Here is a 27,171-nt window from a genome sequence, read left to right as displayed (position 1 = left end):
AGCTGAGAGATTCGCAAAATGTTTTTACCTGCGGGCAGCCCTGTTGCACTGGTGAGACCAGGCTGTAATTTGACGACCTGGGTTCAAACTGGCTCTACCACTCACCAGTTGTGTGATCGGGGGAAGTCTCTGGATCACCCCAAGCCTCTGTTTCCTCATCTGTGAAATGGGCCACCTGGGCCACAGGGTGAATTGCGAGGTCGTGGGAGGTGGCCTGGTGGCCCGTGGGCCACACTGGACCTGCAGACTTAGTTCAGGTGGCTTCCACACTGGGAGACCATGTAGGAAAAGCAAGATTTCCAGCTTCTTCGGAGAAGGCAACAGCCTGTGATGCTGGGTCTGCGTGGCCATGTGACAGCCGTCAGCCAAGCCAGGTGGGGCTCCTTCCTCTGAGTGGGTACGTTTAGAGCTTGGTTTTGGGTTTTTCTCTGCTTTGGCTTTTTTCCCCACAGGCCCTGCCCTGGAGGTTGGGGCTTCGCTTTGAGACCCAGCCCAGAGGCTGTCTCCTCTTCCCCCGGTTTCTTCTTTCCTGTGTTCTCCAAGTGCGTGTGATTTGGACCTGCCCCCTGCCTTGCCTTCTTTGTGCGCGTTCTTATTGCTCGAAGCCGCAGCCTTGCCCTTGTCCCCTCCGCGCCCCCAGCAGTGGCGCTGTGCAGCAGGTGCGTGGTGCTGAGCCGTGCTGTTGACTGTACTCACAGAGAGAGCGGGGCGCATGTTCTCTGGGGCCACCTCAGCCTCTCTCCTGCCCTGAGGTGGCTGGCGGGGCAGGGTCGCCAACCTGGCCGCCTTTCCACCAGCCCCATCTTTTCAGATCAAGGTTGGCCTGGCGTTTCCACCCCTGCACTTCAGGAGGGGCAGACCCTTGGTGGAGTCACAGAATCTCTCTTCTGCCACTGGGCTATCGGTTGGTCGGTTCTGGCCACTGCTCCTAGCAGAGCCCACCTGGGTCCCCCCGCATGCCCAGGCAGGCCTGCTCAGGAGCGGCCAGCCTGTGTGCATGGGATGCGAGGCTCTTTGTCGAGGCCCCAGGGGACATGCTGCATGTGCCACCCTCTGACGAGGGGAGCCACACAGCTTTGGAGCACGTGCTCTTTGAAGGCTGGTGCCATGTGCCAGCCCGTGGGAGGCTGTGTCCCCGTTCTCCAGTAGCTGGAGTGTGGCCGCAGGGAGAAGTAGCCGTGCCGCAGGGTGCCAGTTGTGGGGGCAGCACTGGCCACCCTCTGGCACCTCCCCCGCCCCAGGTCTCTCCGAGTGCCATTTCGTAGGGCCCACGGAGTCTGGGGCTGAGATTTGACCGTGTGGGGAGGGGGGAGGGGTGGAAGGAAAGCAGGCTTGCAAGCCGGAACGCCCGTAGGGCCTGGACAGGTGACAGGTGTTCAGGACAGTTCCTGTTGGGTGAGCGAGTTCTGTGTGTCAGGCCTCTTTCGGCACTTTGCATGTTAACTCACCCAGCCCTCAGTAACCGGCCAGCCCGCTCTGGTTTCACCCCATTCCCCAGCTGAGGACACGGAGCTCAGTCTCGGTTGAGGCCTCTCGGTTGAGGCCTCGGAGCTGTGAGTGTGGGAGTTGTAGCTGTTTCTAGAACCAGGGCTCTCCGTTGCTGTGTTAGCTGCCTCCCACATCGGGGTGAAAGGCCAGGCGGGGCAGCTGGGACCTCGCCCCAGCCGATAGTCTCAGCAAGGCATCAGAGGGTATTAGTTACCTGTGGTACGTAACAAATCATCCCAAGACAGAGCAGCCTAAAACAGCAGTAAATGTTCGGTGCCCTTCAGCCTGTGTGGCTCGGGCGTCTGGGAGGGTCTCAGGAGCTGGGTCTCTGGAAGCTGCTGTCATCTGAGGGCTGGATGGAGGCTGGAGGGGCCGAGTGGCAGTGGGTCAGTGCAGGTCGTGGGGCAGGAGTGCCACCCAGGACTGCCTGTGTCTGCACCGCACAGTCACCGACTTCCTGCAGAGCAAGAGATCCAAGAGAGTGCGGCAGGAGCCGCAGTGTCTTTTATGACCCAGCCTCAGGAGCCCCGCCCACTCATTTTCCGGGCATCCTGTCGGTGTGGGAGGGGATGGCCCAGGGACCTGAAGTTTCCAAGCTGAGAATCTCAGGCTGGCCGCCCCAGCCCGAGAGGCTGTTTTCTCTCGAGAAGCCAGAAACCCCAACTTCCCTTTGTAAGCCGTGATTTTCGTGTTGGCAGCGGGTTCAGCGCTTTATGAACACGTGGGAACGGAGCCCCCACTGTGCCTGTGGTTGGCCCTCTGGGCTCCCAGGTTGTGGCCCCCGGGTGGAGCCGTGGGTGCAAGTGGAAGCCTGAGGAATCGTATTGGACGACTTGGCCCCGTCGTCACCAGGGGGAACTGCCTGCACAGAGTCCCTGTGCTGTTAGAGTGCCATTGTGTCCCCCGGGTGGGCAGGCAGACAGTGTCCCACTGTGAGGGCCTCTCGAGGCAGTCGCTGGGGCCCTGGATTCCCAGCCCCCCCGTCCCTCTCTCGTGTCACTTAGGAGGGGTTGTCGGTGCCGGAGCTCTTTCATTTTCGGGGACCGAGGTGACTTAAAAACAAACGAGGAGACCAGGAGAGGGAGGAGCTCCCGGAGGCCCCTCTCCCTGGGCCACCCAGGCTGGGCCCACCTGTTCTTGACCGAGGACCCGGCATTTCCACGCACTCCACACCCCGTGTCCACATCTTAGCTTTTCACACAACGATCACACGGTCCGTCGCACGCCCCGCTCCTGCAAAGTGACCAGGAGCGACGATAATGGCTGATGAGTGGCCCTGCCAAGCGCTGCCCTCAGTGCTGTGTATGGTGTGAGTCCTTCAGCCCTCACGGTGGCCTGTGATGAGCGTCACCATCTTCCTTCCATGGCTGGGGAGGCTGAGGCCCAGAGATGCCCCCTGACTGACTCGTGGGAGCCCCTCAGTGGGAGGGGCAGTCCAGCTCACAGCCTGCGGTCTCCCGGCCACGTGCTCTGTCTGTCCTCGCCACGGTCCTTTAAAGGAGTCGCTGTTGCCCCATTTTACAGATGGGAGTGCTGAGGCTCTGAGAGGTGCAGCCCCGGCCCAAGGTTGGTGTCTAGTAAGTGGCAGTGCTGAGATTCGAATGCAGGTGACCCAGCCCGGCCCTGACACTCAGGGTTGAGTCTGCATGATCGTAGAAGGATCCCTGGCCTTCCCCAGCTGATATCAAGGTGACACTTGAGAGGAACTCAGTCCCAGAGGAGCAGAGTGGCCTGCCTGAGGTCCCCAAGCACGATGGCTAGAGTCAGGGCTGCCCCCGCTTGGCAGACGTGCCGTCCCTGGCGTTTTTCCTTGCCTGCCTGGTTGGCCTGCTCTGTGGCCCCCGGCGGAGTGGACGGGGAGGGGCTGGGTCAGGTGCTCTCGTGGGGCTTGGAGGACGTGAGGCCATCACTTCTGTGAGCCGGTCTCCCCCTCTTGCTTGAGCTCTGAGCCCTGAAGACACTGTCCCCAGAGCTTGGTCATGTGACCTCTGGGTTGATCCTGCTCCCCCAGCCCTCTTTCTCTGGGCACCCCCCACAGGGTCTGCTCCCGTGTCCAGCATGACTAGGGATAGTTTCTGCAGCATAGTGAGATGTGACAGTGCCATAGGGCTGGGATCCTTGTGTCCCTTCCTCTGTGTGTGCTCCCAGGGTTGGGGACAGCAAGGAGAGGGCGATCTGCAGTCGGCCGAGGACAGAGACCTAGTGCAGCTCAGCCAGTGGATGAGGCCGCCCTCCCACTGTGACCCTGTGCTGGGGCACCACCCTGTGAGAGCCTGTCCTGCTGAGGGGACAAGGTCCGAGGGGGCCGGACGCTCTGCAGGTCGAGGGGTCAGAGCCTGGCGTGAAGATGCCGCACACACTGAGCACGGGGCCAGGGCTGGGGATGAGTTTACTCGCACACGAGCTCTCGGGGGACGGCGCTCGGACGGCGCTCGGCGACCGGGGACGTCTGGGCCAGCAAAGTCACGTTTTCCACGCGGCCCTCTGTACTTCTGTAACTTTGAATCACGGGACTGGATTGCTTACTCACAAATCAGATAAGTAGACAACTCCCCCCCCCCACACACACGGCCCTGGAGTGAGAGGGCCTCAGCAAGCTTCCGGTTTTGAACTTTGTCTGGTGCGGGGGTGGCACACCCTTCCCGCGGTCTGACTCCGTCCAGGGCCCGCTCTCAGCCTTCTGTGCGCACGCTCACCGAGGCCTCCCGGTAGTGCTGCGGAGAGGGGCTCTATTTATCACCCCCACTCGATAGATGGGGAAACTGAGTCACGGTGTGGGCTGAAGCCGCTTGCCTGAGGTTGCACGGTTGATAAATGGCCAAACCAGGGTTGGATGGAGCCCAGGCCCCACAGCTCCCGGGTCCTGTTTGTAGGCACGCTGGTCAAGACACGGAGTCGCTGCCTCGTGGCTTTCGCTCCCCTTGGGGACGGGCAGTGGGGGGGTTGGTGGCACGGAGACGTCAGACCCCCCACCCTGACGTTTCTCTGCGGGTGCCTGTGCATCACTCAGCACACCCACGATTCCTCAGGGCCACCGCCCGACTGCCAGGCCTCTGGGACTGTCCCCCCGAGACTCACCGAGCTCTGCGCCCTTTTGTTTTGCTTCTAGAAAATTACCACGACCTCTACCAGTGGTCGGTTGAGTCGTATGCAGACTTCTGGGCAGAATTCTGGAAGTTCAGTGGGATTGTCTCTTCGCGCATGTATGATGAGGTGAGCAGGGTTCTCCGTTCTGGGTCATCGTTTTCTGGCTGTGGTCCGAAACGCAGCGTTGATGTTTGGGAACGCCGCACCCTCCCTTCCTCTACCACCTCTCGTCGCTGCGGCGTCAGTGCTCCGGAGCGCTGGCAGGAAGCCGTGCCGGGGTCATGAACCCCACGCCGGGGTCATGAACCCCACGCCGGCTCCAGCCCCTTCGATGAGCGTCTGGGGGCTCGACCACCCTATGCAGTTGGCCATCGTTCTGTTTATTTGATTAAAAAGTTGCAAAATGGCAATAAAATACACATAACGTAAAATTTATCATCTTGACCACTTTAAAGCGTGCGGTTCAGTGACTTTACGGTGTGTGCATCCAGCTTATTGGTTTTTTAAATTATCAGTAGTTTCATTATTTTTTTTAACCTGGATTTTAGAGATTTTTTCCAAGTCCTTATGCTATAAATTAGTAAGTAGCTGGAGAAGGAAGTCCTGATATTGAAAATGTAATTTATTGTGGTTTTTTAAAAAACATTTTACTTATTTATTTACTTTTAGAGGGAAGGGAGGTAGAGAGGCAGAGAAACATCAACATGTGGTTGCCTCTCGCACGCCCCCTACTGGGGACTGGCCCACAACCCAGGCATGTGCCCTGATTGCGGATCGAACCAGAGACCCCTTGGTTTGCAGGCCAGTGCTCAATCCACTGAGCCACACCAGCCAGGGCTGCCTTATTTACTTTCTACCTTCAGCATCTCTCCTAAATTAGGTGCTTAAATATTTGTTGAAAAATAAATTAATGAGCGTGGTGTTTCCCCTTGGCATTCATTTTCAGAACTTTGTTGAGGAATAATGGACAGATACAATTGCATGTATTTCAAGTGTAAAACGGGATGATTTGATATGCATGAATGTTTTGGAATCAGTGCATCCATCACCTCACACCGTTGAGACCTGCCTTTTTTTGTGGCGGGAATGCTTACGCCCACCCTCCTAGCTTCAGGTGTGTGGCGCCACCTGGCTGAGCAGAGGGCCTTGCGGTCTGTTCAGGCTGGTTCGGGGCTCAGTCTGTAAAACACGTGGAGGATGCGCTGGGCTTCCCGGTCGGTGAGGCCGAGGTTACTTCCTCACTGTGTCCATCTCACGAGTGGCCCCCTCTTGTCCTGCTGTCCCCTTCTCCAGGTCGTGGACACATCCAAAGGGGTCGCGGACGTCCCCGAGTGGTTCAGAGGCAGCCGTCTGAACTACGCGGAGAACCTCCTGAAGCACAGAGAGAACGACAAGGCCGCTCTCTACGTGGCCAGTGAGTCCTGGCGGCCGTGCTGCCTTCCCGCTCTCCTCTCTGGGCTCTGGCCTGACTTCCGGGCAGCGTCTCAGCACCTCTCCTGTTCTCCTTGACTTTGGTAAAACACATGTCACGTTAAATCTTTTCGACCACTTCTAAGCACAGCTCAGTGGTGTCAGGGGCACTCACACTGCCGTGTGACAGACCTGTGGAGGCTTTCCGTCCGGCCGCACCGAGACTCTGTGCCCGTGAAGGGCTGACCCTCCGCACCAACCCCCACGGCGAGGTGGCGCTTTCTCGAACCTCACTTGGCACACAGAGCCCGCCGGCGCTTCTGTGACCCTGAAGAGCTCAAATGCCAATGTCCCCTCTTCTCTCCCCTCCTGGCCCCTGTACACTTCCACACACTGTCAGGCCCTCGGGGGGCACCCAGTGCTCCCCCGCCCCAGGGACAGGGGGAGGTCACACATGAATCGTCTTGAACAAGCAAATCACAAAATATGCCTGAAAACGGCAATACACCCGCTTGCTAGCCAGGCAGGGTGGTAACGGGGTCAGCCTTGTCTGCATCCCGCCTCCCCTCCGATCCCCTGCCCACTCTCCTGCCTCCTCCCCTGTAGAGCCTCTCTTTTAAATAGTGGAGCCTCTTCTTGTGATGACCCCCCCCTCATATTCACACTGGGACCAGGTCCCCTCAAGCCAGGGATCAAATTGAGATTACACGTGGGAGCCTTCTTGAGCAGGGTCCTACCCTGGCTGATTGTTTGTTGGGGACCGGAGCATGCCTGTCCCAATTTCTGCATGTTTCTCCGATGGGGTCCTCATGCCCCCCCCCACTGTGTGCAGGTGCTCCGGCTTCCACCCCCCCCACCCCGCCGCTCAGGCAGCCCATCCCAGCTGGGCCCACCCCTCCTGTGCAGACTCTGGTGGGACAGGAGGTGGCACTGAAAGGAGCCTGCCCCCCTCTCTCTCTTCCAGGGGAAGGCAAAGAGGAAATTGGGAAGGTGACTTTTGAAGAGTTGCGGCAAAAAGTGGCTCTGTTTGCAGCAGCAATGAGGAAAATGGGCGTGACAGTAGGAGACTGTGTTGTCGGTGAGCACTCTGGGCACTTGTCACAGTTTGCAGGGAGGGACTGCCGGGGAGTGTCTTGGGAGGTTGGGGCAACTTTGGAGTAAGGCTGGAGTCACGTGGTTACCTCCAGAGGTGCTCGTGCAGCAGAAGTAGACGAGGAAGGCGATGGCTCAAGGTGTGGCCTCTTCAGCAGCTCCCTGGGGCCAGGAGACCCCTGTCAGCACCTGAGCCCTGACTTTGTTCACTGGTCCCTGGGACGGCAGAGAGGCTGGAGTGGCTGCTTGTTGAGCATCTTTTCTGGGCAGAGAAGTTCTGCTGCCTTCTCAGCCCTGGCCTGGCCCGGCATCCAAAGTGGGACGGGTGGCAGTGGCCCCGAGGGCTTCTGGTGGTGGTTTCAGGCCAGGGTGGGGCTGAGGTTCGAGTGCGTTTTGCTGAGGTCGGGGTAAGGCCCCAGGATCCGAAATGAGATGTTGTCCTGAAGCCAAAGGTCCCGGCAGGAGGCTAACTGTCTGCAGTTTCTTTTCTTTTGTGCCTTTGAGGGTCAGCAAGGTTTTGCGGAGGCCAGAGAGAGCCTGGCGGGGGCCTGCTTACGGGACAGTTAAGATAATGTGCTGTTTGCTTTGGCGGGAGGGTCTGACAGGTAGTCAGCGGGTAGAGGGTGGGGCCCGAAAGGGGGCGTCGCAAAGGTGCGCTCCCCCCAGACACGCAGAACAGGGGACTGGGCCCGCCTAAGGCGCAGGGAAGCCTGGCAGTGAAGGAGCCTTGTGTCCGGGGTGACTGCCCGCCCGGCCCGCCCGGCCTGCCCGGCCTGCCCGGGAGGGAACCGCGGTCAGCCCACATCCACAGGTCCTCCTCCTTCCCTCCTGCCCCGTCCTCCTCAGAGTATCCCTCCAAGCCCCTCTGTGGGGTGCTGTGACATCCCTGGCCCCGAGTCATGATGCCAAGCACTGTAATAGCGTGGTCCCTATCTGTGTCTGTTTGCGATTGATTGTCAGCCCCTCCACTGAGCTCTGAACCCCGTGAGGCCAGGCGCCGCGTCCGGCCAGCTCACTGCCGTCCCACAGCAGCATGGGCCAGTGTAATCTGTACCCTTACAAGGCCTAAAAAAGGCATTTGAAAGGTCCTTCTCCAGCTTTTTTCTTCCCTCTGATTCTCATTCTCAAACACCTCCTTGGAAGCCCATGTTCTGAAGGTGCACCAATGGCAGGTGTGTTGGGGGAGACTGTGGAGCCCCTCTTGGCTGTGCTGGCTTTGGGGGACCCCAGAGGCTTCAGTGCCCTGGATTCTTCCAAGCCAGGCTGGTGCCTGGTGGCCTGCCCCTTCTGACCACCGTGGCTGGGTCCCCGGCTTGCCCTGACCATGGTCGGAGGACTAGACTGGGCGTTTCCCAGGGGTAGGGCACTAGGGAGCAGGTCCGGAGGACGACTGGGTGGGGAGATGCTTGCCAGGCGTCACTGACAGAGTCAGAGCTGTTCCTGGCTCAGCCTGTGTCGCCTCCTCACTGTTGGTCAGTCCCCACCCAGCCAGCTGGGCCACACGGCATCCCTGGTTGGTGCACCATCGAGAGGTGTTGGTTTGTCCTCACCTCCAAAGCAAACATTCGGTACCCGCCATGCACCACATGCTCAGGGGAGCCCCACCCGGTGGGCACTGTGGCCAGGCAGGGCAGAGGCAGCGTAGCCCTGAAGTAATGGAAGGGCCCTGCCCTGGCCAGGTGGGGTTCAGAGCAGCAGAAGGAGGCCCGGGGGAGTGCCCCAGGGTTCTCAGGGCTGCAGCCCAGTGGGTGTGGAGGCCCTGCTCAGGGGAGGCCTTCAGCCCTGGCCCTTCTGCCCCTGATGCCTTGTGCGCAAAGCCTTTCCTCCGGATGTTTAGGACAATCCGTTTAGTTGATCGTAGTCTCTCTGGCCATAGAGGTTCTGTCTCTCGTCAAAAGCCAAGCCTCTGACCCGATGGAGGCCTGAGCCCTTCCTCTGCCCCTTATAGGCCTGTGTATGTCCTTGCTGTCCTGCTCGTGTTCTTCATTCCCCTCTCCTTCCTCTCCCTCAGTCCGCCATCTGTCCATCCATCATCCATCATCCATCCATCATTCATCCACCATCTATCATCCCTCATCCCTCATCCATCATCTGCCATCCGTCTGTTTGTTCATCCATCTACCCACTCATCTGTCCATTCATCCATCTATCCAACTGTCTCCCCATCAGTTTGTTCACCTGTCCATCGGTCCATCCAACCATCCATCTGTCCATTCATCCATCTGCCAGCAGGCTGATGTGTGAGGCCTGGATAGGCAGGGCATGGTACGGCAGAGAGTGGGATGGACGAGGTCTCTGCCGCACTTGAGAACCAGGTGCTGACCAGCCCGTCATGGTCATTGTACATGGGGGATCACTGCGGTGAGCTTGGTCAGGGAGGAATACAGTGTGCTCTGTGGGTGACTGTCCCGGGCACCTGAGTTTGGGGGGTGGCCGCAGAGAAGGCCTCCTTGAGGAAGTCCCCTCTGAGTCAGGAGCTGAGGGGTGAGCGCACCCTGAGCAGGAAGTGCTGGGACGGTGCACACAGCCGAGGCGAGGGAGCTGGGAGCAGCAGCAGAAGCGGAGGAAGGAAGGCTGCTGCGACCGTGCCCCGTGTGGCTGGATGGGGCAGGAGAGGAGGCGGGGCAGCGTGCAGTAGGGCTGCGGGGTCCCTCTGGTTGGACCCTGAGAGTGGCTGGGGGAGCACCGGTCAGCCATCCAACTGGGAGGTGTCACAGCCTCTGGGGAGGGGGTGCGGGGAGGGCAGAGCTAACCCCTCTCCCTACTCCTGCCTGACTCGTGGGGGATGCCCTTGCCCTTGGGGAGTTCGATGCACCTGACATGCCCTGAGCCCAAGCCCTTTCCCCTGTGTCCCCTGCAGGTTACCTGCCCAACGGTGAGCACGCCGTGGAGGCCATGCTGGCTGCGGCGAGCATCGGCGCCATCTGGAGCTCCACGTCGCCCGACTTTGGCGTGAACGTGAGTTGGGGGCCCCACTGGAGGTGGTGATGGGGCCGTGTTGCCTCAGGGTTCACGGGGGCTTGTGTGGGGGCGTGTGGGGTGGAACTCCCGATGGAGCTGGGGGGGGCCAAGGCGGGGAGGAAGTGTCGTCACTATGGCCCCCCCGTTCGCCAGCCGGGGACACGAGGACAGCGGGAGACCAGGCTCCCAAGGGGGTGGGGGTCTTGTGTTTGAACCCGAAAGCATGGTTTTAGGTTGAGCGCTGTCCCGTTGTGTGTAGGGCCACTTCAGTGTGTGTTTTGTGCGCCAGGTGAGGTGTGGAGAGGTGGCCTGGTCACCTTCCTGTGACTTTGGGACCACATGAGATGTTCTGAATGTGTATCCGCGCAGACAGTTCTCCCGATTTGCCCGCAGCCCCTCCCCCAGACCTGGTGCCCTTGCTGCCGTCTCTGATCTCAGACTTGGGGTCTGGGCTTTGTGCTCTGTGTGAGGCCGAGGGTCTCCTCATCCCTGTAACCCTGTGGGGACCGAGGACCCAGCAAGCGGTCACCCAGCTGCCCAGAGCGGCTCAGGCTGGGGCAGGAAGTACGTGCTGAACCCACTGTGTGCGCCCCGGCTGCCGGGTGGGGAGAGTCAGGGGGCCTCATGGGTGGCATGTCCTGTGCCCAGTGTCTCCGCTCAATGTCACTCCAGCGCCTCTGGTCCCCAGCCCTGCTGTACAGGAGGACACAGCAGCCGTGGCTGTGCATCTTGGTGGTTCCTTCCTGGCTCAGGTTCCTGGGCTCATGCCATAGCCGATCTGCACCGGGCGCAGATGCATTGGCTGCGGGGGCTGCAGGGCTTGGTCAGTGAGGAGCGAGTGATTGCGTGGGGGCCGGCCGGGACTGCCGTCTTTCTCTCGTCAGGTTTGTCAGGAGGTTTATTTTATTGGTTTTTTTTTGGGAAGACGATTTTGCATTTTATCGATTGATTCCATCATTACATTTTCCTTTCAGCTTTAATTTCTTTCTTCCTTCTTTTCCTAAACTGTGAGTTACGCGGTTCCCTGAAAATAATTGGGAATTGAAGACAGTAGCATTTGTGATTATTTTCCTGGGTTTTCCCGTGATATGTGTGCACTCCCGGGAGAAGCAGCCCCGCACCTGCGGTCCCCTGGGCGAGTGTGGTCCAGTCAACTGGACCAGCGGTCACTTTCCTCGCCCCAGGCCCTCCACTGCCCCAGGCCCTCCCCCCCAGACCCTCCTCCCCCCCCAGGCCCTCCTCTGCCAGCTCAGCTTCTGGTCTGGGAAGCCAGACAACCCTCGAGAAGAGCAGAGCGGCAGCCCTGGAGCTGGAGCTCCGAGTCTCAGGTTGGGTTGTGGCTCAGAATCACCTGGATTGCCGGGTGCCTCCCCTGAGTCCCCAAGTCCGTGGGTCTGGGGTCCCCTCTGTGGGGCCCTGGCCTCCCCTGATGCAGACGCTGCCTTAGATGGGTGCTCTGCTCTCTGTGCTAACGCCTGGCCCCTCGCAAGCACTCGATTAGGCACCGATGAGTTTAATTGTTGGGTCCATCTCGGGTGGCTGTGACATGCAGGGGGCACTGGCCTCCCCTGCCTGGGCCCTGGGGCAGCTCGGGTGCTGACCTGGCACCAGCTGCACTGGCCTGACGGGCTGGAGCTGGGGCGTTGTTCTGGGGGCGGTCTCTGCAGGGGCCCTTCTGGGGTCTGCACTGGGGAACAGCTGGGAGGGGAGCAGGGAAGGTCTGTCGGGGAGGCTTCCACGTGTCACCCTCAGACGGCTCTCAGGTGGTGGCATGTGTGCCTGAGGCCACCCCCTCAGCTTGCGTCGGGGGCCCCCCCCCCGGTCAGGAAGGCGGGCCCCCCACTGCGTGTGGTGGAGGTGGGGGGGCCTGCGTGGCAGTGCGGCCGCGCCGAGCTCTCCCCTTTGAGAAACTCGGATTTGCCCTCTTTTCCTGCCGACTCCTTCCTTAAAGTGATGGTAACCTTGGGCGCATGTCGTGCTTTGCTCGACTGTGTTTATTGGCCTCCAGGTGACGGAGACACAGGAACGGGGCAGTGGGCCCGTGGCTGTGGAGGGGCGCCTTTTGGGTGACCCGTGACGAATGTCTCCCTCCGCTCCCAGGGTGTCCTGGACCGGTTTTCCCAGATCCAGCCGAAGCTCATGTTCTCCGTGGAGGCCGTGGTGTACAACGGCAAGGAGCACGCCCACCTGGACAAGCTGCAGTGGGTCGTGAGAGGTGTGTGGCTGCCCCGTCCCCGCCGGCCTGGCGACACCAAGGGCCGTGCCAGCTGCAGGCTGCACAAGCCCACGGGATAGACGGACACGCCGCTGCGTGGCCCTGGCGCCCGGAGGCTGTGACGGGCGTGTTCTCCCCCCTCTCCCTCAGGACTGCCAGACCTGGAAAAAGTGGTGGTGATCCCTTACGTCACCTCCCGAGAGGAGATAGACATTTCCAAGATCCCAAACAGGTGAGTCGGCCTCGTGCTGACCCTGGGCCCGGGTGGGGCCCACCGCCCCCCCTGGGGTTCGGGGGCTTCTCTCACTTTCTGTGGCAGCCGTGCAGGCGGTTGTCGTGCAGATTGGTGTTTGGTAGACGGGCGCCCGAGGCCCCAGCCTGAGCCCCACAAGGCCCCAGAGCGGGTTAGTGTGAGAACAGGGACAGTCCCAGGAACCCTCTCCTGCTGTCTGCATCCCTTTCGGGGGGACGCCAGGCCCCACTCCTGGGATCGGTGACCTAAGTAACTAACATGTGTGTACACGCACACACATGTCCACACACATCGGCATGCACACATGTCTGCACACACGTGTATATATGTGTCAATGCCTGTGCGTTGCATTTTCCTTTTGGAACCTACTTTTGTCCTCTTTGCGGATGGCGTCTTCCTTCCCTTTCCTCACACTTACAAGCTGATACACCACCCGCCTCGAGCCCCGAGTAGAGCTGTGGGCACCTCGGTCTTTAACGGACATGGGGGAGGCGGACTGCGCCTGCTCAGAGTCCCACTGCTGACCTCGGTCTTGGGACAGCCGTGGGGAGAGCCCCCAAGTCGAGTCTGGTTTGCTTTGCCGGGAAGCCCTCCCCTCCAGCCCGTTGTCCCCGCTGTGGGAGCAGCCCCTGGAGGCCGAGAAGGGGGCGGTTACACAGGTGCAGCCGGGCTCCTGCGTGGCTGGCTTGTTGGGGGGCAGGGAGTTCCAGGTTGTCGAGAGAAGGGGGTGTCATTGCTTGTTCGTAGAGTCTGGGCGACGAGGCTCCTGAGCTGACTCGGGGAGATGAGCAGGGCTTGGGGACAGCTGTGGGTGCCAGGGTCACGGTGGCCAAAGGGTGCCGCAGGCGAAGGGACCGTGGTCCCAGGGCAGTGGTCCCAGGGCCGTGGTCTTGAGCTAGACCACTCAGGTTCAGGTATCACTGTGTAGCCTCGTGCAGGTGATCAGCCTCTCCGTGCCTTGGTTTACCCATCTGTAAAATGGGGTGATAACAGTCCTTTTTCTCACAGTCCAGCTGTGAGCAGAGTGCTTTTGTCAGCTCTCAGTGATGGTGACAGAGGGTGACAGCTGCAGGCAGGAGTGGGTTGGGTCCCCAGGAGCACCTGTGTTGGGATGTGCAGGCCTGGGGGCTGGGACTTGTCCCCTGGGAACCCTGGCAACCTGGGTGTGTGACAGCCGGTGTCAGTCACGCAGCGGGGGAGTGCCGGCAGCACCATGGCGGCTCTCAGAGCCCTGCCTCCGTTTATTTCCTGAAGCGCTGGAGGAAGGGACAGCCCCGCCCTGGCCATGGGACTGTTAAAGCGACTTGGTTTCCACTGGGCTTCCCCTCAGTCTGCCTGAGTTTGGGGGGGAGACCTCCCGACCCCTGGCTGCCACTCGGCTCGTTCCCTGGAGCCCAGGCTGGGGCCCAGCCAGACGGAGGCAGCGAGGACCATGTCTGAGCCAGGAGGGGGTGCCCACAGTTTGACCCCCCGCCTTCTGCCCGCAGTGTGTTTCTGGATGACTTCCTCGCCACCGGGAAAGGGGACCGAGAGCCCCAGCTGGAGTTCGAGCAGCTGCCCTTCCGCCATCCGCTCTGCATTGTGTTCTCCTCGGGCACGACCGGGGCGCCCAAGTGCATGGTGCACTCCGCCGGGGTAGGTCTCCGCCCACGTGGCACCGGGGTGCTGCCCGGAGATCCGGGCTGGGCCGGTGGTAGAGTGCCGCGTTCCCAGTGCCACTGTGGGGTCATCACCACAGGGCGGGGTGGCCCTGTAGGCCCGTGGAGCTGCTTCTCGGATGGCCCCGGGCCTGTGCACCGGCCAGCTGGGCAGTGCCCTCCACAGCCAGCCCCCGGCTCTCTCTGCTGGCCTGGCGGGCAGGAGGGAGAGTCCCGCAGCGTCTTGGTCACACCTTGTCCTAGCTGTTTCTCCTGCGCCCCATACCCCCTGCCCCCACCAAGAAGAGTCCTGCCCGCATGGGGTCCCCCCCCACCCCCCGCGCTCTAACAGCCCCCGTCCCTCGCTTGCTGAGCTGTGCTGTTTGGGAACGAGCTGTGGAGCTTTGGCAGAAACGGAGGCTTCTCTCGACACCCTGGGCAGGGGGAGGGGGGCGTCGGGCCGAAGGCTTGTTTTGGGGGAGCTTTCTGTGGGAGCGAGTGACCTCGTTGCTGGGCCAGGCGTGTGCCTCCGGCTCTGAGGTGTGGCTCAGCGCAGCTGGCGGGGCCCATGCCCCCAGCAGAGGGGCGTCCTGGCCGCCTGGGCGGGGTCCGGGGCGCGGCCGTGGAGGTGCCGTGTCAGAGGCTGCAGGCAGGGGCCGAGTGTGGCAGAAGCACAGACATTCGGGAGAAACTGAGAATGGCTGCACTTCCATTCTCAGTGCTTTTTGCGTTGGAAACGTCACTTTTTAGGACAGGGACAGAAGAACGTGTTAGATATGATACCGTCTGCTCATAAAATCTTCGTGCCCGGTGTGCTTAGAGCATGGGAAAATCGGGACGCAGTTACTCCGTCTTCACCGGGCTCCCGTGCCCCCAGAGGCGACTGAGCAGCGGGCAGGCTTTCGAGCCGTCTGGGCCGGAGACCTGAAAGTGGCCGGTGAAGGCTGTGGCGGTGGTTGGTGGCCGGTCCCTGGTTTCCCGGGGCAGGGGTGGGTTGCGCCAGGTTTGCTGGTTCTCTTTCCAAGTCTGTGAAGCTTCTCGGGAAGCAGCTCCCCTTTTCCTTCTTTGAAGCGATTCTTCCTGCTTGAGACCCATGACAGCACGCTGCACGCATGTCCCTGCCCCAGACGGGGCCAGCGGAGAACTGCTCCTGTGAGTCGTGGCCCCCACGCAGAGCTTCTGAGATCGCAGCTGCCCGGCTTGTTTCGTGCCCCTGAGGAGGGCGGGGTCAGACGGCCTGGGCTGCAGAAGGCCAGGCCTGAGCAGAGCGGGTGGGGGAGATACAGGTGTCGGCCAAACGCTGATGCTAAGTAAACATGAAAAGGGGAAGGATTTGGGGCAGGGTCAGGTAGTTGGGGCCCCGGGCTCTGCTGCTGGTTCTAGTGTGACTCATTACTGTAGACAGAGGGTCCCTGAACCCTTCTCTGTCCCCCAGGGAGGACGGTGTGTTGGGGACTTTGTACGGAAGCCAGTGCCTGCCCAGTGGGGGTCCGTCCTGGCTCACCCGACCACGCACTCTCCATAAGCACCCCGGAGGCCCCGGGGGCTGCAGGTGGCATTGGGGTGCTCAGCGGGGGCCTGTCCCTCCCAGCAGTCTCTGCACTGCCCTACACGGCAGGTCCCAAGGGCAGCTGTCTGGAGCGGGCTCTGCAGTGGGGGCTCTGCCTCTTGAATTACAGAATTTGTGGGGCAGGATGGCTTGCGTTGGGCCTTTAAAGGGATCGGTCCTGCAGTGGGCTTGCTTTTCCCTTCCTATTGGGTCCGACAAGGGTCCCTTGTTGTAAAGGCCGGTTCTAACTGTGGGTCTAGCTTCATCCCCGGAATTTCCTAACCCCGGGGCTCCATTGCTGTGGATGAGGCGCTGCCGTCTGCAGGCCTGACTGAAGGGTGGGCTTGGGTCCCTCAGGGCCAAGGAGGGGCGTCGGAAGTCCAGCCTCAGGGCCGGGGGTGAGAGCCACTGCCGCAGCCGGAGGGCTCACGGGCCTCTCCTCCCCAGGGCACCCTCATCCAGCACCTGAAGGAGCACCTCCTGCACGGGGACATGACCAGCAGTGACACCATCTTGTATTACACCACGGTGAGTGGGCGCCAGGGGCACCGGGGGCGGGGCTGTGCTTGGTGGGGCCCCTGCCTCTGCGCCCTCCTCAGTGGCTGTGTTCCTCCAGGGAGGCGGGGCTCTGGGCTCCGCTGTGGTCTTTCCTGGCCTCTCGGCCTCTCCCGGTGGCACGTGTTAACAGCAAGCAGCACCCGTGACCTCTGGCTGCACTTGGAGCAGCTTGAGCTGGCTGGTCCTCCCCGGCCACCCCCGCCACCTCTCCAGGGCCCAGGGCCCAGGGGAGTCTGGAGAAGCCAGGAGCACAGTGCAGCCTCTGGAGGCGAGGGGCCCGAATCACATGACCGAACTCTGCCGCCAGCCAGCGGGGCAGGAGCTTGCGGCAGGTGTCCCGGGAGAGACGTGACGCTGGGGATTCACTGAAAGACAGGTGTCTGGGGCGGGAGGGAGAACAGCGGCCCCCAAGACGTCCACATGCTGATGCCAGGAGCCTGTGACCACGGGGCTGGGTTGACGCCCTGCACCTCCCTCTGTCCGCTGCAGGTCGGCTGGATGATGTGGAACTGGCTGGTGTCCGCTCTGGCCACGGGCGCGGCCGTGGTCCTGTACGACGGCTCCCCGCTGCTGCCCACGGCCAACGTGCTCTGGGACCTGGTCGACAGGGTCGGGTAGGTGTCGTGCTGGGGCTGCCCGCCCCTTCTTGTCTGCGCCCGACGGCCAGGAGGAGAGCCCGGCCTGTTGCGAGTGGCCCCCCAGTGCTGGCCAGCATCTCCACAGGGCCCTGGAGCCCTCCCGACTGCCCCGCCGCCCAGCCCGTCTGGGTCAGCGACGGGAATGCTGAGGAGCAGAGGCAGAAGCCAGTGGAAAGCGGTGTCGCTGCCCCTGCTGGAACCTGCCACTTGACCCTGCAGCCAGGGGTGGCGGTTGGAGGTCTTACTGCCTGGGCGGCAGGGCGGGGAGGCACCTGGCTGTCCAGCCTCTGCTGAGCCCCCAGCAGAACCCCTCTCCCTTAGGAAGGCAGCCTGCCGGGTGAGGCTGCCGTGGGGAAGGACACAGAACGCGACAAAGCGCTCTCCCCAGGAAACACCGTGCGGCTGTCTCAGTGCCGGCGGCGGCGGGATGGGGAGTGTGTGTGTGTGTGTGTGTGCGCGGCTGCAGCTGTAGGCACTTGAGAACTTTGTGTGGTGAAAGCGTTAGTACATTCGAGGAACTGGATGGGTCAAGCATCCCAGGGATGGCGCCGCCGCCCCCAAGACCCTCAGTCACCCCACTTCACCTCCAGAGGAGCGTGTGGGTCTTGAATCCGAGGGCTGTGGTGTCACGGCCTCCTTTGGTCCCCCGTGAGGGAGCAGCCCTTCCTGGGGCACCGGGGGCCTGTGTGGAAGCGGCTGTTTGAAGCTGGGCCCGCTGTTCAGGAGCCCACTGTTCAGGAGCCTGCGCTGCATGCCGGGCGCTGCATGCCGGGCGCCGGGAGCCGAAGGGCCTGGGCTCGCCCCCAGCCACGTGCTGAGAGTCGGTCCAACTCAGAAAAGTGACACGCGCTCACCAGCAGCGGGCCACTCGCCTTGGGAAGGACCTGAGGCGTTTCTGGTGATTTCTGTCCTTCCTGTGTCCTCAGCATCACCATCCTTGGGACGAGTGCCAAGTGGCTGGCTATTCTGGAAGACAGGAACATGAGGCCCGGTGAGTGTGCCCCACAGCGCTGGTCCCCAGCCACAGGCCAGGGGAGCCACACCCCCCGCACACACCGCCCGCCTGAAGGCAGGCCCGCCTGGGGTGCCCGCGGGGCTCATGTTTCCGACCCTTCGCCCCAGTGGACACCCACAGCCTGCAGACACTGCGCACCGTCCTGTCCACGGGCTCCCCGCTGAAGGCCCAGAGCTACGACTACGTGTACCGGTGCGTGAAGAGCAGCGTCCTCCTGGGCTCCATCTCAGGTACGGCTGCTGTGCACAGGTGCCGGGGGGGCCCCGCAGGACTTGGCGGGGGCGAGGGCAGGTCCCGGTTGTCCCCGTGAACGTGCGTGCCCTCCAGCTGCACGATGCCTGTGGGTGGGTCGGGTGGGTGAGGCGCCCATTTCCTGTGAACCGGGTCTTGACTTCTGGTGTGGCCATGGGAGGTGTTCGGCTTTCATGTCCTCCAGCAGGGCCCTCGGTCACAAACACTCCCCAGGATATGGAAAGTGAGGCCTGTGCCAGTGTCTAAATCCCCGCCCCCTCCCCCCTGGAGTTTCAGGGTTTGCCTGAAAGAGCAGGGGGTGCCTGCCCTTGGGGGCGCTCTCCTTGCTCAGGAACGAAAGCAGAAGCAGTCTGTCTGGGTTCCGAGCTCTGAGCCTCCTCCTGCCATTGTCACAGGCGGCACCGACATCGTGTCCTGCTTCATGGGCCAGAACCCTTCCCTGCCTGTGCACAGGGGCGAGATCCAGGCCCGCAACCTGGCCATGGCCGTGGAGGCGTGGGACGAGGAAGGTACGCTCCACCGCGTCTCCGCCTGCACCCGGGGGTGCGTGGCGGCTGGGAGGATGTGGATGTGCGCCTTTGCTCAGTGCCTGTGCCCCTGTCTTGTGTACCGACGCCCCTGGTCGCCCTGGCCCCAGCCCCTGCAGCCTGCCCCCTGAGGAGGGGGCACTGGGCTGGAGTGGAGACAGAGAGCTGGGTGCTTGGGAGTGGTGGGCGGGCAGGTGTCCCCCGGGCTCCGAGCCTCACGGTGCTGCCGAGGCACCCCTGTGGCCTCACCGGCCTGCCGCCCTGACCGAGGACCCCTGCTGCCCTCTCTGTTGGCTCAGGACAAGCTTCGGTGTCAGTCAGTCTCGGCTGGCGGCTGTAAAAGAGCAAAGCCTGTTTGTGTCCCCAGGGTCAAACAGGGCCTGGCATGTGGCATGTGCACTGTACAGGCTCAGGGACTTGCCCTCTTTCTGCCTCCACCGCCGTGACCCTCACCCGTGGCGTGAACGGGGAGGGAGGTGATGGGTCCCCTGCTGGCGGGAGGAAGAGGGAATGACCACAGTAGGGCCACGCCCGGTGGCCGAGGTGTGTTTGCCGCTGACCTTTGAACCCCTCCCAAACCAGGAAAGGCCGTGTGGGGAGAGAGCGGCGAGCTGGTGTGCACCAAGCCGTTCCCCTGCCAGCCCACGCACTTCTGGAACGACCCGGGCGGCAGCAAGTACAGGAAGGCCTACTTCTCCAGGTTCCCAGGTGCGCGGGGGCGCGGGCCAGCAGGGTGTGGGGGTGGGGCCGTCTGCGGCCAGTTCCAACTCCCTGTTGAAGTCTGGAGAGGCCCCCACAGCTCATCCTGCCCGTGGGGTGACCGTGATCTCCGGGGCACCTTGTCACTTTAGCTCAAGGCCGTCATAGGAAGCCGTGATTGGGCTTAGTTTCATCCTAACCAGAGCCCCTTCGGCCCGTGGGGGGACCAGACACCTGTGTGCCTGTGGGGGGGGGCCGGAAGGCCGCTGTCAGGCTCAGGGCTGCGTCTGCCTGTGAGAGCGAGGGGTCTGGCCCGGGACTCTGCCTTTCTGCCGCTTGGCCCGTCACCCGGTTCCTTCAGAGACGTCGGGGGCAGAGCGCTTTGTGGTGGGACTGGACGGCTCCCAGCCAGGCCCTTCCCTCTCACCCCGTGGGTGCCGAGCCCCAGGGCAGGGGACTCCGCTTTAGAGCTCTGACCCAGCCCCTGCCCCTCCTCCCATGAGCAAGCTCGAGCGTGGCTGCCGCAGAGTCCGTGGGTCAGCGAGCCTGTGCCCCAGAGCGGCTTGTACGGAGCAGTTGCTCTCGCACTGTCCAGCAGGGTGATAGGTTTTCATACGCCACATGCTCAAAACCAGAATGTGGCTGGTGACCCATGCAGTCATGTGTGCCGGGGTCCCTCCCATTTTCTCTCAGCCTTACGTGTTTGCAAATCCTGCCCGGAAGCCATCGTGTCTGGTGCTGCCCGGCCCCCGGGTGTGACTGGCTGCCCCGGCGTGCCCGCCGCACTGTCCAGACCGACGAAGGCACAGTGAGAAATATATGTGCATTCACGGAGGGGCTCCGGTTTTAGAAAGAGAGGCCACGAGGATCAGGGCCCCGCCTGAGGACTGTCTTCATCTTCTGTGACTCTGCTCTGCAGAAACTGTCACTTTTCATTAGGCAGGCGCGGCTCATGTATTAAGTTCTCTTAGGGTTGATTTCGGAATAAGTCTTTTTCTTGAAATAGGCCTTTTTAGAGAAAACAAATACTTTGTGACTTTTTCTTTCCATTTTTGCCTTGGCTGCCAGGAAGCTCAGCGCTGAAGTCACTGCCTTGTTGCTGCGGTCCTCTCGCCCCTGTGCAGGGTTCCAGTCCTCCACGCAGTCCCCTCGTGGGGTCGGCTCTGAGGGTGGTTTCCTCAGATACTTTCTGGGGGTGGGTGGGAGATAGGAACAGCTGTGGAGAGAGAAAGGCAGACCAGCTGATGGCATTGTGGACAGGGTGAGGACAGGGTGACCCCAGGGTGGACCGGCTGCCGCTGTGGCTGAGGATGTCACATGGCTGCAGAGCCCACGGAGCCTTGCTCGTGGGGCAGGGCAGGGGTCTGGCTGCCGTAATTCCTCCTGGGTGGTTCCTGCGTGAGGCACGGCTTCCCCTGGAGGTTCGCTGTAGGGTGGGGTCCAATCCGAGGCGGGGCTGGCCTCGTGGGTGTGCCAGCTGTGCTGAGTCCAGGACAAGGGCCATGTGGGGGTGGCTCAGGATGGCTTCGTGTCAGCATCGTCTCGGATTCGCCCCTCTCCCCCTGCCCTCCATGTCCCCCGGGCTGCTCCTGCCCCCAGCCCTCTGTCCACGAGGCGGTGCCATGGGTCCAGCCTCCAGTGCGGGGCCTGCAGTTGCCTCGCCTGGCTCTGCTCTGGCCGTGCTGGTCCCGGTTCAGCCCAGCCCCTCCAGACCACCTTCTCCCCACAGGGCACTCAGAGGGCCCTCCCCCAAAGCCCCACTGGCCCGCAGACCCCACCTCCCATCTGCACAGTGGGGTCTGGCCTGGCACCCCCGTGAGTCCCCGTGGCCCTGCTGGGGGCTGAAGGAGGCGCGTTTCTGGAGCGGGCACACGCCGAGCCCGTGTACGGAGGCCCCCGCTGGCCCGGGTGCTCCTCGTGGGCGGGGCTGTCTGGGTCACTTCTGCTCCGGTGCGTGCCCCGCCCCATACCAAACGAGACCCCCCCTCGGCTGTGTGTGCTGGTGGCCCTCGTGGTGCTCAACTGATGAGCGTCCTGTTGCTGCTGTGTCTGCGGTGGGCATCTGCCTGGCCGCTGCCAGGACCCCGTCTCCCAGGGTGACCGAGCGCTTTGCCCCTTTGCCCCTGCAGGTGTTTGGACGCACGGTGACTACTGCCAGATCAACCCCAAGACCGGGGGCATCGTCATGCTGGGCCGGAGGTGAGGGGCACGGTCCGCTTCGCTTCCCTGGACCCCCTTCCAGAGGCCCCGGGGGGCGTGGGGGCACTTCCTGTGTCAGTTCCCAAGGCCTGTTTAGGTTTCTGTGCCCCGAACTGGGCCAAGGGCATGAGGGGGGGCCGTGCCAAAGGCAAAGCCAGTGACCGTCCCCAGGGGTGACAGCTCTTTCGGGACAGAGTGGGGGTTTGTGGGTTTTGGGGGCCCACAGCACAGCTGGGAGGGAGGGACCCAGGTGCAGGTGGGACCCTGTCACAGGGAGGTGACAGGTGTGTCCATGTGAAGGGCTCTGCCTCGGCCTCTGGTCTCGAGTTCAGAGACGGGGTGGCTGGTCGGGATCACGAGTGGGGACATGAGCCTTCTGCGATGGGTGCCAGTGTTGCCGGGTGGAAAGGGGGTGATGCCACCCCGGGGCCCCCTCGGCAACATGCGTTGCTCGGGCGCTGCCCCGTGTTCACGACCTCGTCTCTGCAGCGACGGCACGCTCAACCCCAACGGAGTGCGGTTCGGCAGCTCGGAGATCTACAACATCGGTACGTGGTCCCCCTCTCCCAGTTATTGTCAGGCCGCCCAGGAAGGGCGGGGGCCCTGGGGGAGCCCGGGGCCTGCTTTCCGAAGGCTTTGGCAGAACACGGGCCTCTACGCCCCTCTGTGAGTCAGACATTCGTGAGCACGTCTGTCAGGACACGCCTTGTCCACGTGGAGCTCATGAAGCCCCAGGAGGGGATTCTTAAGGTCATGTGGCCCGTCCCCGTCCCTTTTCATGCTCTCGGTGAGCCCTGGGAGGTGGGTCGATTCTGTCTGCTCTTTACGAGAAGAGACGGAGGCGCCGCAGGTGGCAGGAGGCCACACAGCACCATGCAGGACCCTGGGTGCAGTGCGGGCCTGTGGGCCTCACCGCTGCACAGTGGACTTGCCCGTGGCCTTCAAAGTGCCCAGCTCAGGCCACGAGTCAGCTGCAGCCCTGGCGTCTACGCTCCTCCCACCAGCCCTGCCCTGGGTTCACGCTTCCTTTGTGTGTTTAAATGAACTGGTGCAGGAAGGGCCTCATGCAGCCCCTTGTGGAACGTCCATCCAGCTCCAGCTGAAGCTCTCTGCCTTCCCGGTGGGGGTCACCTTCCACCTGTCCCCCTCTCCCCGACGCTCTTCCTGGGAGGGCAGACAGGCCTCCCCTCCATTCCTCTGGGTTGGACGGGCTGAGGCTGGACGGCAGGAGCATGTCCTCCCCTTGTCTCCGCAGTGGAAGCCTTCGTGGAGGTGGCGGACAGCCTCTGCGTCCCCCAGCACAACAAGGACGGGGAGGAGAGGGTGGTCCTCTTTCTGAAGATGGCCTCCGGGCACAGCTTCGGGCCGGACCTGGTGAAGCGCATCCAGGACGCCATCCGCGTCGGTCTGTCCACCCGGCACGTGCCCAGCCTCATCCTGGAGACCGAAGGCATCCCGGTAGGGCCCAGTGGGCTCCTCCTCTCCCCCGGCCCCCACACCCGGCCCCTCACCTCGGGCTCCCTTGTGCTTTGCTTACGGTGCTCTCTGTTGCCTGGCAACAAGCCCCATTTTTCTTGCCCTCCCTTTTTTAAAACCTTTACTCAGTTGCATTATAAAGGGCTTCCTGCTGCTGTGGGAGGGGAGGGGTGGACAGGGCAGTCTGGCCCTGGTGCGGTTGTGGTGTGCCTCAAAGTCGTTGATGGGAAGGCTGACCTAACTCTTTAAAGAGCCGCTGGACGCAGTGGGTGGCTCCTGCCTCTTCACTGTAGGTTCTGCTGTGGGAACATTTGCACCCACGCAAAGGCCCTGTGGGCCCTGCGGGCCCTGCGTCCTTGGTGGCCTTTGCTCGGGTTCCAGGGTAAGGGAGGGCCCAGGGGACCGCAGCTTCCTTGTGCTCTGCTCACAGGACAACGACCTGCCAGCTGAGAGAAGGAAGTGCCCTGTATGTGTGTGTGTGCACACGTGTGCACACATGCACACAGCACTACACAGATGAGCTGGGCTGTCCCTCCAGCCTGTGGAGTGGCTGCTCACCGGGGCCAGCAGGTGGCGCCGTGCTCCGAGCTGCCCATGTGAGGTGCAATTCCAGGCGGGCCTCACTCCAGACGTGGCTCTTGGGAATCACTGAGGGACGCACTGCCCTTGACCCTGAAGCTTCTAGAGCCACTGAGATAGTTCTGTCTGCCTTGAAGCTTAGCAAAATTTTCAAAACCATGTCTCAGTTTTGGGGGGCACTGGGGGTGTGCTCCCCCCCTCCGGTCCATGGTGTGCCGGTGCTCACGGAGGCCTTGCTCCCCTGGCCACATGTTCACGGCTGGTTGCTGCTTTTTAGACGGTGCCCACACATTCCTTTTTCCTGTGGTCACGACTCGCTGGCTCTCTGGGGAGAGGAGCCCCTGGAGTCCGTAGCCCTTCCCGCCTCTCCGAGGGGGTCCAGGCTTCCTTGAGTGAGGGGCCTTTGTCCGCGGCGGGTGCAGTCGGGGGACTTCGGTTTTGTGCGCTCGGCTTTCCTCCGCCGTGAGCCAACCGGGTGCTGGCAGTGTGGTTTCTCTGAGACGGTGTCTACTGGTGAGAACGCGGGCGGCTTCCGAGGGACCTGCTTTGTGGGCTGTGTCTCCGTCCTCAGCTCGCTGTGGTCAGCTCACTGGGCCCGGTCAGCTCCGAGCTGCCCTCCCCCAGCCACTGTCTGCTGGGTCTGGAAGTCATGCTGAAGGTCACCTGAAATCTTACAGGTGTTTTCAGACCCCCGTGGTCTGAGATAATGGAGCACGTGGGAGGGGATTTGCTCTGTGTGTTGCTGAGCTGGGGAGGGTCTGGCCCAGCCACAGGGACTTGGAGTTGGTCACAGCTGAGGGGACCGGCTCTGGGACCCTGAGGCACGGCCAGGCTGATAGGACTTCCCCGACCCAGTGTGTCCTTGTCCTGGGCCATAGTTTAGTCACCTGCCCCCCCCCCACTCTCTCAGGAGCTGCTGCCTCTCCCTAGCCCCTCTCCCTGGAGGAAACAATACCAGCATTTCCCCCAAAACATCGTTGTGTGTATTTTGTCCGCTGATGGAGGATATAAGTTATTAGTTCCCACGAGCTGTTCTTGTAGCTTCTGGGTGGAGCTCAGACCCAAAGAGAGCACCTGAGACGCTTGCGCCCGGGCGGCGGGCTGAGGACGTCACAGTGATGGGCAGCCCCTCGGAAGCCAGCGCTCAGATCCTTAATTAGTTCACACTTGGACTGAATGTTTCAAACGAATGAGTTTTAATTACACCACCGGTTAAAAATATGCATATTGCTGGTGAGGAGGGACCAGGGTTCCAGTGGCTTTATTAAAGGGCTCTGTTTTTCTAGAAGCTTCCTGGTCCCTAAATACACCAATGCCCCCGTGTGACGAGAGAAAGTCACGCGCCCGCCCACTCAGACAAACGCTTCTGAGAACATGTCACAGGGGTTCGGAGGGGATCTTGGAGGAAGCCGGGTTTCCGGTTGCCGGTCAGTGACAAAGTCATGACAAGTCTTTATCCTACAAAAGTCTAGCAAGGTAAATGCAGATAGTAAAATCAGGACAAAACGCTTCGAGGCATGCCTGAGAGCTGTGCTCCCTCCCTTCCAGCCCTGGGGGAGGTGCCGTCACCCCCATTTTGCGTTTGAGAAAGGAGTTCAGGGCAGGAACTGGTCCCCAGGCCCCAGCAGTGGGCTGCGCCTGGGCACAGAGCAGAGGGTGCATCCCCTCCGGGTTCACACGTTTCTCTGTCTACTCTCCCTGCCCCGGCAGTACACTCTCAACGGCAAGAAGGTGGAGGTGGCCGTAAAGCAGGTCATCGCCGGGAAGGCTGTGGAGCACCGCGGGGCCTTCTCGAACCCCGAGACCCTGGATCTGTACCGGCACGTCCCCGAGCTGCAGGGCTTCTGATGCGCCTCCCCGCCCTGCGCGTCAGTGCCGCAGTGCCGGTGTGCGCGGGAAGGTCCTGAGACGCCCCGGCGCTCTCCAGGGGGCTTGCCCCGTGCCTCTGGTCCTTGTGGGGGTGCCCGGGCTGCCGCACGCAGCACACCATCCTGACCTGGAGGCTGACAGGGCACACGTGTGTGTGTGTGTGTGTGTGTGTGGCAGTGTGTGTGAGCATGTCCTTGCACATGTGCTCCGGCATGCATGCACAGAGGGGCTGGCGGCTGCCTGTGTGTGTGTGGCCTCGGAAGACGCCGGGTCATGTGTACGGCGCTGCCTGGCCTCTGGCAATAGCACAGCACAAGGGGCCATCTTGCCCTCAGTGCCCCCTCTGTGGGCCTACTATGCACCTTTAAGGTGCAAATCGGCTCCTTCCTTTACTCTGGTCTCTGGCTCCGGCCACTGTCCCTCAGGGCCTGCCGTCCTCCCTTGCTCCTCGCTTGTCACAAGGGCGTGGCCCAATGTGACCACCCCCCGCCCTGTGCTCTGTGTGGTGACGGGACACGTGCCATTCCTGGTGGAGCCACGTGTCTGCCCAGCGGAACGGTGGGCACTGCCCGAGAACAGCGATTGCCCTTGGGAGAGCGAGTGGGTCTCCTGCTGTAACAGGAGCGCCTTGCTCAGTGGACTCTGACTGGTTAGAAACCTCTCCTGTGAGTCGTCTGGTGTGTGGGTGTTTGGAGAACTGGATGTCCACCCTGTGGGCGGTGCTGCTCTCGGGGAGCTGGCAGCCTCCCCGCCCCCCAGCGGCGGTCACCATGGATCCTCGGAGGCAGCTTCTCCGCACCAGGGCTCTGCACCTGGGAAAGGTGTTACAGCCACGTCACGGGTTTGACAGCCAGTGGATTGTATGTTCTCTTCCGTTCAGCATATTCCTATAATCCTAATGTTCGTTTTTGTATTTTTTAAAATGGAGCACAATGAAATCCTTTTTTGAAGTGAGCCTGGGGCCCAGGCTGGTGTGACTTAGTAGATTGAGTACTGTATTGCAAACCAAAGGGTCGCTAGTTCAATTCCCAGTCAGGGCACATGCCTGGGTTGTGGACCAGGTCCCCAGTAGGGGGCATGTGAGAGGCAACCACACATTGATGTTTCTCTTCCTCCCTTCTCCTCTCTAAAAATAAATAAATAAATAAAATCTTTAAAAAAATAAAACAACATATGGGGAAATTGCTATGAGGAATTTAATGCCGTAAACAAAAATGCGTGTGCGTGTGTGTGCGTGCATACCACACACGCAGCTTGCTGACATGCATTCTCTGGAGGGGCACCTGGCTCCACAGGCAGGAAGCTGGCTGTGCTGGTGGGCCAGCCGGGTGCCGTACTCTGGGGGAGATGGTAGGTCCAAATGGTTGGGGCATTTCCTGGGTCCCTGGTAACCAAGTGACCCAAGAGTGCTTCTCAGTGGGAAGCCACACCCCAGAGGGCGGTAATGTCTTCACCTGGGCTCCCTTGTGGCTGGTTTCTGGGCAACAGCACTTATCTCGTCATTGCCAGAGTCACGTGTCCCTTGGGTTGTGTCTGGCTGCACATCACAGAATCCAGGCTCAGCCCAATAGGATTGATTTTTCTCATGTCCCAGGAAGCTGAAGGCCAACCGTTGTCCCGGAGTTGCTGCTACAGTGCCCGGTCTCTTCTGTCTCCTACCTCTGCTG

General features: G+C 61.7%; 1 protein-coding gene across 2 annotated transcripts in view; it reads left to right on the top strand.

The window, feature by feature from the left end:
* AACS (acetoacetyl-CoA synthetase) overlaps nucleotides 1-26,690 on the top strand; it is a 28,209-nt gene extending 1,519 nt beyond the window's left edge. The window contains exons 2-18 of one of the 2 annotated variants that reach the window (XM_037160981.2): nucleotides 4,598-4,701; nucleotides 5,869-5,989; nucleotides 6,950-7,063; nucleotides 9,938-10,035; nucleotides 12,139-12,253; nucleotides 12,404-12,485; nucleotides 13,994-14,141; nucleotides 16,140-16,220; nucleotides 16,740-16,864; nucleotides 17,815-17,879; nucleotides 18,011-18,133; nucleotides 18,551-18,664; nucleotides 19,265-19,390; nucleotides 21,511-21,580; nucleotides 22,070-22,128; nucleotides 22,836-23,038; nucleotides 25,346-26,690. In XM_037160981.2, the coding sequence (XP_037016876.1) occupies nucleotides 4,598-4,701; nucleotides 5,869-5,989; nucleotides 6,950-7,063; nucleotides 9,938-10,035; nucleotides 12,139-12,253; nucleotides 12,404-12,485; nucleotides 13,994-14,141; nucleotides 16,140-16,220; nucleotides 16,740-16,864; nucleotides 17,815-17,879; nucleotides 18,011-18,133; nucleotides 18,551-18,664; nucleotides 19,265-19,390; nucleotides 21,511-21,580; nucleotides 22,070-22,128; nucleotides 22,836-23,038; nucleotides 25,346-25,483 (1,886 nt within the window). In that variant the 3' untranslated portion in view covers nucleotides 25,484-26,690. The remainder of the gene's footprint in view (nucleotides 1-4,597; nucleotides 4,702-5,868; nucleotides 5,990-6,949; nucleotides 7,064-9,937; nucleotides 10,036-12,138; nucleotides 12,254-12,403; nucleotides 12,486-13,993; nucleotides 14,142-16,139; nucleotides 16,221-16,739; nucleotides 16,865-17,814; nucleotides 17,880-18,010; nucleotides 18,134-18,550; nucleotides 18,665-19,264; nucleotides 19,391-21,510; nucleotides 21,581-22,069; nucleotides 22,129-22,835; nucleotides 23,039-25,345) is intronic. The other variant, XM_053669893.1, reaches the window with a different exon arrangement.
* The last annotated feature ends 481 nt before the right edge of the window (nucleotides 26,691-27,171 follow it).

The sequence above is a fragment of the Artibeus jamaicensis genome, unplaced genomic scaffold (genome assembly GCF_021234435.1).
Source record: "Artibeus jamaicensis isolate MK-2021 breed Jamaican fruit bat unplaced genomic scaffold, CSHL_Jam_final contig_525, whole genome shotgun sequence".
Lineage (NCBI taxonomy): Eukaryota > Metazoa > Chordata > Mammalia > Chiroptera > Phyllostomidae > Artibeus > Artibeus jamaicensis.
This window is presented reverse-complemented; position numbering and strand designations above follow the sequence as displayed.